The sequence below is a fragment of the Labeo rohita genome, chromosome 11 (genome assembly GCF_022985175.1).
Source record: "Labeo rohita strain BAU-BD-2019 chromosome 11, IGBB_LRoh.1.0, whole genome shotgun sequence".
Taxonomy (NCBI): domain Eukaryota; kingdom Metazoa; phylum Chordata; class Actinopteri; order Cypriniformes; family Cyprinidae; genus Labeo; species Labeo rohita.
The window spans coordinates 19,986,820-19,997,852 of NC_066879.1; the positions used below are offsets into that span (position 1 = coordinate 19,986,820).

An 11,033-nucleotide genomic window follows, 5' to 3' on the forward strand; every position below is an offset into this window, starting at 1 on the left:
ACCGGAAACTCTGGAGCCGCCATGGGAATTTCATGAGAAGTTATTCACGTGCAACATGACTTACTGTAGCGCTTCCTTAGATTAGAATAAAGGAATATGAAGTTGCTTGAATATTACACAATGTTCATGTGGATTTTTGTAGATGTTTTATGGTTTGTAGCAATGCTTTATTGCACTCTGGTTGTTTCTGTTTGAGATGAACCTTTGGTGGCCATAAACATTTTATGTGTATAGATACAAACCTTGTACAATGACCTTGGAAATATACAATGCTGTTTTATTTTTAGGCTATATGCCCTTAGTGTTTTAAATTCTGAATAAAGACAAGGCCCAATGATTTTGAGACATGCCTGTCTGTTTGTTTGACCAATGACAGGCGGGCAAAGTGTCTAGGTAACCAGTTTCATTGCACAGAAACCTTATAATTTACAAACACAAAATTCAGCTTTGTAAAGTCCAATGCCTTGTGTGATTATGTTTCTTTTTCCTTCACAGATGGGATCGATGGTCTGACGGTGGTAAACTGATGAATGGTGTTATCATTGGACCTGCTGTGTCTCAGGTGTGGATGTGTGGGGAATAAGTTCAGGCTAGCTGAACAGTTTTCATGTTCTTAAGGTGGTTACACAGTCTTATAAGGTTTGCAATATCAGTAAATGAATAAAATCAATACATTAATTAAAACTAAGCAAGATGATATTTATGCAGATTTAAACTTGGGTGTTTATTGTAGTACCTTTTCTGCTCCACACTGTAGAAGATTCCATTTCCTTTTTTATTTTGGTGCAGAAATGACATTCAGTAGTAGTTTATTTTACCTAGAATTATTGGAAAAGCTTCTTAATAGTTAAGTTATTCCCATTATAAATAATGCATGTTATGAATTTGATCTGTTTGAAGACTGAAAGTTTTCTGCATAACAAAGCTCTATTTTTAAATGTCATCATTTGTTGAGTAGTCTGGTTCGCTGGTGTACATTTACAATCTTGCCGTAAGGGAATTATATTTTTGTAGTTATGCAGTATTGTTTCCTGAAACATTCTCAGGCCGTTGCAAGCATGCACAGGAGGAAAAATGCAGTGATGCAAACCTCAAGGTCGGTTATACTGCTTACTTGCCAGATGGGCATATGACCACTTCATGGTTTGTGGCGTTTGGAGTTTTTGCCTGAGCTGTCCGACTAGAAGGTGTGACCCCGAGGAAATGAATTTTAAAAGTCATCCATTCACCCAGAGTCATTTGCAGGACTTGCCTGAGGTCTTTGGGGTCACTGAAGAGAATCGTTTTGCCGTCTATGAAATTTTCCCTTACCGCTTCGAGGTATTTCTCTGGGAATTTCAGTTTCGACAGCTGAAAAGGAAGAAATGAACATGTTTCAAAATGCACATATAATTAGCAAAACTATTAAATAAATATCCAGCATAGATACTGTACTGTGTGTGCTCAAATGTTTGGGGCCGATAATTTTTAATTAATTGTTTCTGTGAAATTAATACTTTGATTCAGCAAGGATGCATTTAGGGAGAAAAAAAAATTACAGATAATGTACTCACCCCCTTGTCATCCAAGATGTTCATGTCTTTCTTTCTTCAGTTATAAAGAAATTATGTTTTTTGAGGAAAACATTTCAGAATTTCTCTCCATATAGTGGACTTCTATGGCGCCCGCAAGTTTGAACTTCCAAAATGCAGTTTAAACCCAGCTTCAAAGGGCTTTAAACGATCCTAGCCAATAAAGAAGGGTCTTATCTAATGAAACGAACATTATTTTCTGAAAAAATGTACAATTTATATACTTTTTAACCTCAAATGCTGGTCTTGTCTAGCTCTGCTTGAACTCTGTGCATTCCGGTTCAAGACAGTTAGGGTAGGTCGAAAAACTTCCATCTCATTTTCTCCTCCAACATTAAAATCATCCTACATCGCTGTAGAAGTACCGACCCAAAGAAGATCAAACGCCCTTTACAAAAAAAGGTAAAACAGCGTTGTAATTTGAAGTTGGAAAAGAAACTGAGATGGGAATTTTTCGACCTACCCTAACTGTCTTGAACCGGAATACACAGAGTTCACACAGTGCTTTTTTTTTTTTTTTCACTAGATAAGACCCTTCTTCCTTGGCTGGGATCGTATGTCCTTTGAAGCTGCATTTAAACTGCATTTTGGAAGTTCTTGTGGGTACCATAGGAGTTCACTATATGGAGAGAAATCTTGAAATGGTTTTCCCAAAAAAATATAATTTTTTACGACCGAAGAAAGAAAGACATGAACATCTTGGATGACAAGGGGGTGAGTAAATTATCTGTAAATTTTTGTTCTGGAAGTGAACTTCTCCTTTAAATTTATTAAAAGTGACAGTAAAGACATTTATAATGTTGCAAAATAACTATTTTGCAAATAAATGCTGAAATAAAGCATCATATTTTCTACAAAAAATTAAGCAGCACAGCCGCTTTCAACATTTACAATTAAGAAATGTTTCTTACACCAAATCCACAAATTTTAATTTGATTTCTGAAGGACCATGTGACACAGAGACTGCTTTGCCAACACAGGAATAAATTACATTTTAAAATATATAAACATAGAACACAGTTATTTTAAATTGTAATGAAACTGCTATATTTTTTATTAAATAAATGCATCCTTGGTGAATGTAAGAAACTTACCGACCCAAACGCATACACATTACTGTGTAAATAGTGCTATGTTAAAACTTTTTTCTTAAAAAGGATGACAAACCTCTTGACAAATATCTTCTGTTTTCATGTTCATTACAGTTCGTGATGAGAGGGACAGGAAAGCATTTCTCCCTGCTCTCCTGAGTCTGCGGCTCCCACGGACCCTGGCTAGCTCATTCTTGATGGAGTAGTTTAAGTTCACTGTGCAAAGCTGTAACATTTCCAACTCCCCTACAGTGAACACAAAGTCTTTCCTAAGGAAAACCTCAAACAGCTCAGGGTCCCCGTCTCTTTCTAGAAAGTCTTCCACAGCATGTCCAATGATGCAGAGCTCCATGCTATTATAATTGAACACTTCCCATAATGTCTTGGAATTATCAGTGGCACAGAATGATCCGTCTACCTCATCACTCTGTTGGTCATCTTCAATGCACTGAAGAATCCAACTTAATCTGCAAGGCCAAAGATCCACCAAAACCACCCATGCAGCAATTTTCTCTGGAGGTGGTGGCTCAAATTTTCGGGTCTCCATAATCATAATAGTTACTCGAATGGAGTTAATCACTCGTCTCATAGACATGGTTTCTCCAGATATGTAAGACTGAAGTTTGCTTTTATCTCTTGTGGAGATGCAGGAATATGTAGACTCAATTAACTTATCCACTTCTCGTAGATTAAGTTCCGCTGCAGTGAAGGTTTCAATGTTTCCTTTCTTTGCAATCAAAGGAATGGCTTGTTCTTCAGTCTCACTGTACTTTACAGAACATTCATCTTCAACAGAGAACGAAGTTCTGAGACTTTCTACAGCAGATGCTTTGGTCTCCTCAAGAGGAATGTCTTCAGGAACCTCAGACTGACCATGGACAATGTTTCCAAAGACGATGGACTTCGAAGCATCTGTTAGTGGAGGTACAGTGAAGGGCAGTGTGATTATACGATCTAGAAAGTCATATGCAGAGTCTCTTTTGCTTAGACAGTCTTCTGCCTGTTCGACCTGTCCTACCAAGACTTCCGGATCTACGGCAAGCACAGAAATGAATGGACTCTCATCATCAGACAGGAGAATGTTGATGGCATCCAAAACACCTACAATTTTCTTCGGTGTGCAACGGTCCAAGTTTGTGATCTCTAACACCACCCTGATCCTTCTTCTTTCGAAGATCTCCATGAAGTAGATGAAGCAGCACAGCAGTCTCATCTCCTTCCGAACTTCATGCATGAGTCCCAGCTGCTGACTTACCTTCTTGTTGTCCAGCCCTTGTCTAATTTTGAGGTCCTGGTTGAAGATGAGGTTCTTCGACAGCAAAAATATAAATCGCAGAACTGCGATTGCAGGAACGCCAAGTACGCTGATGGCGATACCTTCCAGTGCACCGTAACCACTTGACTCCTCAACCTTTTCTCCTTCTAGGTGTTTCTTCAGATGAGGAAATCCATATATGATGAGAGGAACCAGAATAAGGAGTGATCCAATGAATCCCATAAGTATTAGCGCCCAAATGGGGATGCAGCCCATCTTTTTTGACCTCCAGTTCTTTGAAACATCCTCAATCTTTTTCTTCCCTGCATCTTTCTCTTCATCATGTTGGGCGATTCGGAAAAGGCCCAGCTGGAGTTTACCAAAGCTGTTCTGAATAGCCTTGGTCAACTGCATTACCAGTCCTGCCCAGAGAAAGTCGCTGCCTGCAAAATGCCATGCGCTGAACCTCACGAACATATACCGAATGTTCTTCATGTTTTGGTTCTGCTCCGTCCAGACAGGCCGATAGAAGAGGAGGCGTAGGATTAAAGAGAGCATGTCGAAAATAGAAGGTGTAATTGAGCGAGGCTTTGGTCCCTTAGTGTACTTCTCTTCTCTTCTTTTGGCCTCCTGATTCATGTGAACTGAAAAATATGAGAGAAAGCTGAAAACGTCAACATCTCCAGCACTTTTGGAGGACATCTGGGAGGATCAAATACTTTTAAAAAAGTATGCACACTCACCCTCAATGTTCTTGAGGACCATGTTGATCCTGTTTTGACATTCTGAATACAAACCCACCGTCACAGGAGAAGAGACCTTTGTGAGGGTTTTTGATAATGCATAAGCATACACATTATCCGAAGGGATATCTGTCACTGAAAACAAAATGCAATTAAAAACTGTCACTTTATCTACATTTGAGTTTTCATAACACATATTCTAAAACATAATTTAGGTCTTTTACTAGCACAATTTATGCCTAACCTATTATTTTGGCCAATATTTGTTTTCAGGGTGAAGTCTACCTATTCATCAGTTTGCTTTCAATCATGGGTAACACGACGATGTTGACACGTGGGTGAAACATGCATAAATGTAGATAAGGCCAACGACTAAATACAGTGCAATAAATGTGCAGAAGACAATTTTTCAGAGGTTTATCTGGAAGGGCAAAGTCCCTGTTATATTCAAACAAAGAACGAATAATGGATTAAAAGTTAATAATAGGTGGAGGACTCTCAGGTGGTGCTGTAAAATCCTGAATGTGAAGCATTTAGTCATTATTTTTTATTCTTTTTTCTCTTTTTTAAATGGCCTTTTTTTGTTTGTGAACTCTTTGAACTCAAGAATTGTCAAACATACTTGAGTTTCGAGTTTCAGTTCCTTTTGTGTTGTGTGTACCATACCTTTTTCAATTGCCATTGGTCCTGTATTTAAATAACACAGTGTGTTTTGTTCAGCAGTTTTCCTGAAAATGAAAACAAAATTTGAGCAATTTCTCTGTTTTTACCTGAATTTCAGAAACAAATACTATGAAGTAATGCATTTCTTCATCTAACTCTGTCAATTCAGTATGCGCTTACCAAAAATGAAAAGCATACCAAAGAATATGGCAAATGCATACCAATGCACATGCTGACAGCAACATATCAGATTGGAACGTACATAACATATATCTCTTTAACAGTTTGTGTTGCGCTTTGAAATGAAGCCACCATGCAAAGCTCTTTAAATCCCTCACTATGAAAAATATGATAATGAGAAATAGAATGTCTCACCTTCTCCAAGCAGAATTAGCAAGCAATCCTTCAGGCACAGTTTACAGCAAAATTGCTAGTACACTAATATCCATTCTCCATTTTCAGAGATATTTCATGTAGACAGAAGAAAACTGCTTTTGCTTTACCACATGCGGTAGGGTAGAGAGAGAAAGTAGAAGAGGGAGTTTGTTGGTGTGTAAACATTAACTGAGAAGGACTAAACTTTGTATCAGCTGCAGATGAACTTTGAGCAGGACCTTAAACTTGCCTCTGTACATAATGGATATCTGCAGTATAATTTATAACTTTTATTTACGTATTTATTGCTACATTTATGATACAGTCATGCAAGTTTACTTATTAACTACGTAAATATTAAAAAAATAAAATGGATCACTATCATGACCGTCAGTTCCTGTTTCCCTAGGTGTGTCCCAAATCCCGCACTTATGTTCTATTTTATTACATTTTGTATTATAAATACTGTGAGTAGTGTGTTCACACTGAAAATTTCACAAAGAAAAAGCGCATTTTAAATATCCAGACGATGCGCTTAAAGCCTGTGTATGTAATATGAAAACACATTACAAAGACTGTGAACTATAGTACTGAACAGGTGAAAACAGTTTTTCACCTATTTTGCGTTCAGTATTTTTTGGGCAGGCCTCTCGACTATAATAACTAGTGCGCATTAGCATCACTGGTTCACCCGCTCATTCACGAGTTACCGTCTCTACTACAGCGTACAGTTAGCTAGCTATGCCTTTGTCACGTAAATTCATATTACCAAACATGTATGGCCGTGTAAATCTAATTAAGCTACTAGAGGGAGCGTCCATTCAGGTTGTAGCAGTATTTGACTGCTCAAAACAGTAGAGAGGGGCGGCAGCTTTCCTGGAAGTGGGCGTGGTTTCAGTGTTGACAGCGGGCACGCCCCCGGCGTTTGAGAGTAGGGATTTTGATCATTTATTTTATTTCATGCCATTTTTTTTATTCAAATTTGGCTGGGTGTATAATAACACATTTTTCTGTGGTGTGACAAGCTCAAAACATATTTAATATTGCTTTAAACAGACTTACCGGGAAAAAACTAATTGTGGAATATTGGACGCTTCCTGTACTCAACTGTCACAGCTTTATTTGCATAGCGAAGGGGGAGGAGCTATCAGACTCCGATTATGAATAGCAAAATAACCTTATGTTCATTTGTCAGTAGGGTATATGTAAGCCTGGACCGCAAAACCAGTCATAAGTAGCATGGCTGCATTTGTAGCAATAGACAACAAAACACTGTATGGGTCAAAATTATCGAGTTTACTTTTATGCCAAAAATCATTAGGATATTATGTAAAGATCACATTCCATTAAGATATTTTATAAATTTTCTACCATAAATATATCGAAACTTAATTTTTGATTTGGACAATTTTAAAGCCGATTTTCTCAGATTCCAGATTTTCAAAAAGTTGTATCTCAGCCAAATATTGTCCTATTCTAACAAACCATGATGTATAAATCTCAGTTTCAAAAAACTGACCCTTATGACTGGTTTTGTGGTTCAGGGTCACATATGTCAAATGTCACCTGACCAAACCCGGAAAACCCCATTTATATCTAAAAGTCTAAAAAAAATCTTTAGATTTTTATCTAAAAAATATCTTTTAGATATCAATCCACTTATGTGATGGACACTGGTTATGATAATCTTTGGTATCTACTTTGAAGGCATCTTGAGTAAAACAACTTTATACTTAACAAAGCATATGCGAAACGCGTGAACCGGAAGCAACAAGACCTGTTTGACAGAATATGGAAGTCTGTTGTGCATAAACCCTATTGTTGTTCTCTGTAGATGCCCGTATTCTCTTGTTACCTGGTTGCTCTTGTTTCCTGTGTTTATTTCATCAATAAATCCTACTTTTGTTAAATGTTCCAAGTAAAATTGACACTCACATGTAAATATGCTTGCTCAAACATTGATTCTTTGCTTTCATACAAATGTTACTCTTATTTGGCAGGCCTCAAACAGAATGACCTGCAGATCCGAGGCCAGATTTGGAGTGAGCTGAAGGAACCATCACTTGCTACAGTATGTTACATATCTTGATCATGAATTTTATAAATGTACATAGATTTGTGTACCTTGCAAATTTAAACATTTCCTACAGATCTTAAAATACTCACCATTATACACTTGCCGACTTTGTAGTAGTGACAAAGAAAAAACTGGCCCTCATACAATAATAAAAGACTGATGATTACACTAGCTACCAGACTTGTTCTGATCACAACAAACTCTCTCAGAACGTGCGTCTTGTTGCTGGGGGAAATGTGTGACAAATGAAAACAATAGCTGCATCTCATTTCAGAGGCTGCGTCCTCCAGAGGTCGCATTTAAAGGCTGCATACATCGTCGGAACGGTCTAATTTAAGAAAAGTAACCATTATATTGCGATGTAAAAAAGTAATTACAGTATTTTACACCTCACAAGGTAAAATAGGCATTTTTGATGGGGTTCCTCTGGTAAAATATACATTACAGGGGCTAAATATTACACTGTTGGCCTCGCTTCAACCAGCGGACATGAAAAACAACCTGCGGAAACCGTGGTAAAGTAGCCCCATTTTGCAGGAAAACCGCGTACTTGGCAACACTGAATGGAATTGACATGAAACAAACGTGCTACATGTGCTGTTTCCACAGGGGTCATGCACAAAGAATAAGCAAAACCATAAACCTGCAGTATAATAGTTTATTTTTTTTACTAGGTTACTAATTTTTACACTTAATCAAGCTTCAAATTAAATATAATTTGAATGATTTTGATGGTCAAAAGACCACTTAGCACCAAATCCACTATTCTTTTGTAAGTTTAGAATACTAACGGTTACCAGGGTTGCCAGGTTTTCACAATAAACTAGCCTGTTGCTATTCAAAACTATCCACGTTTCGGTGGGGGTGTCCCCCGGTAATAATCATGTTCAAAAATAGGCATTTTTTGACGGGGATCCTCTGGTAAAATCTGCATTCCAGGGGCTAAAAATCACTTTATTGGTGTCGCTTCAACCAGCGGACATGAAAAACAGCACGTGGCAACAGTGTTAAAGTAGCCCAGTTTTGCAGGAAAACAGCGTACTTGGCAACACTGAATGGAACTGACATGAAAAAAATTTGCCGTTTCCACAATAGTCATGCACAAAGGACGAGCAAAACCATAAATTTGCAGTGTAATAGTTTATTTTTTACTAGGTTACTTAGTAATTTTAACACTTAATCAAGCTCCAAATTGAATATAATTTTAATGATTCAGATGGTCAAAAGACCATCTAGCACCAAATCCACTCTTCGTCTCTTAGTTTAGAATACTAACGGTTACCAGGGTTGCAAGGTTTTCACAATGAAACCAGCCAGTTGCTGCTCAAAACTAGCCACGTTTCGGTAGGGGTTCACGTTCCTCTGGTAAAATCCGCATTCCAGGGGCTAAATATCTCTTTATTGGTGTTGCTTCAACCAGCAGACATGAAAAACAACCCACGGCAACAGTGTTAAAATAACCCAATTTTGCAGGAAAACCACATACTGAATGGAACTGATGTGAAAAAAAAACATGCTACATGTGCCGTTTCCACAATAGTCATGCACAAAGGACAAGCAAAACCATGAACTTGCAGTGCAATAGTTTACTTTTTTATTAGGTTACTTCAAAACTTTTTACACTTAATCAAGCTTCAAATTAGATATGATTTTAATCATTCTGATGGTCAAAAGACTGTCTAGCACCAAATCCACTCTTCTTCTTATAGTTTTGAATATTAACAGTTACCAGGGTTGCCAGGTTTTCACAATAAAACCAGCCAATTGCTACTCAAAACTAGCCACTTTCGGTGAGGATATTCCTCGTTAAAAATCATGTTCCGGGGAATAAAATAGGCATTTTTTGATGGGGTTCCTCTGGTAAAATTCGCATTCCAGGGGCTAAATATCACATTATTGGGGTTGCTTCGACCCGCGGACATGAAAAACAATGGCACAGTTTTGCGGGAAAACCACATACTTGCCAACACTGAATGGAACTGATTGAAACAAACATGCTACATGTGCAAAATATTTCATTAAAAAAAACGAAACATCTATATGATTTCTATCTATTGCACCATTTGTTTTGGGAACAAGGAAACTTGACAGGTGTTGGGACTATTGATATAGCTGGCAGGGCAAGTAGAAATCTGAACTCATGCAGGACAGGTGTATAATTGAGTTTTTTTTTTTTTTTTTTTTTGATGCAACTACTTGAACCATGTGGTTATATCTTGCACAGCTAAGGTAAACCTGAATCTGGCATTACCTAAAAAGCCATTTGTGATCTGCACTCGGCATTGATGCATTGATAAAGGATGCCAACGTAGAATCTAAACTGCAATTGCCTCTGCACAAATTTTAGCACCATTACTACATGCTATCTGGGAGCTCTCCCAAACAAATACATTAAGAATTTGAGTTTGAGAGCTGTATTATGATTATAGTTTGATGTATAATCACTGTATGCTTTCAACAATTTCAGTGTTATTCTGTTATAAGCCTACAATCGCATTTGCTTCTGTGTATTGTATTTCCTGCAGCATGATGCAATAGAGCAGCATAGAATATAATACAACAATACGCCATGTTTCTACGAAGGAGAAAATTTTTTCCTTGAAGGAGCATCTGTCATACCTGTCCAGAATACAAACAGAAGAGAAAAATAAAGCAGAGCACAAACTATGTTTTTATGACTCTAAAATAGCACAATATAAAGAATAAAGATGCAATGTTCAGTGACAGCTCAGTGCCATTTTAAAATAAATAGTACAATAATACATGACAGGCAATACATTCTTAATTCAAAATACCACCTAGTTGGTTGAGCCAAAATCATGTTGAAATTTTAAGGTATTACCGTTTTGAAAGGCCTAGTTGCAGTTTGTTGGAAGACCCTGTTTAAAAAGCCTCAAGCTAATTCAGCACAGCTCTATTCAGTGTGAACTTTATATTGAAAATGCATGAATGACTGGTACTTTGTCAGGAGCTAATAACAGTTGGCTGTGCTTTCATGACTCTTTCAAAGTCAATTTTTTTTCTTTTTCATTGGAGGTGCTGGATTTCCCTTTGTGGAGAGAGAAGGAGTCTGTATATCTCTGTAAATAGATTTCCCAAATTAGATTCCCTGGGCTAAATTAAGTGTGATAATTGGAAGTACAGCTCTCCCAAATGTTTCCCTTAGGATTAATTACAATTGCAGGGACAATCTATCCTGCTCGCTTTCTGCTGCGTAAGATACGGAGGATGTTCCCTGAATGGGTCATTGTGTTTTCT

General features: G+C 37.5%; 1 protein-coding gene across 2 annotated transcripts; it reads right to left on the reverse strand.

Moving 5' to 3' along the window:
* Positions 1-264: 264 nt before the first annotated feature.
* Positions 265-5,847, reverse strand: nkpd1 (NTPase, KAP family P-loop domain containing 1). Of its 2 annotated transcripts, XM_051122224.1 has the most exons (6): positions 5,699-5,847; positions 5,327-5,388; positions 4,661-4,795; positions 2,739-4,561; positions 1,091-1,350; positions 265-818 (listed from the first exon to the last, which is right to left on the reverse strand). In XM_051122224.1, the coding sequence occupies exons 2-5, from the start codon at positions 5,340-5,342 to the stop codon at positions 1,111-1,113; spliced, it is 2,214 nt and encodes a 737-aa protein (XP_050978181.1). In that variant the 5' UTR covers positions 5,343-5,388; positions 5,699-5,847; the 3' UTR covers positions 265-818; positions 1,091-1,110. The 2 variants fall into 2 exon arrangements, with proteins under 2 accessions (XP_050978181.1, XP_050978180.1); XM_051122223.1 differs by having other exon boundaries at positions 265-1,350.
* Between the last annotated feature and the right edge of the window lie 5,186 nt (positions 5,848-11,033).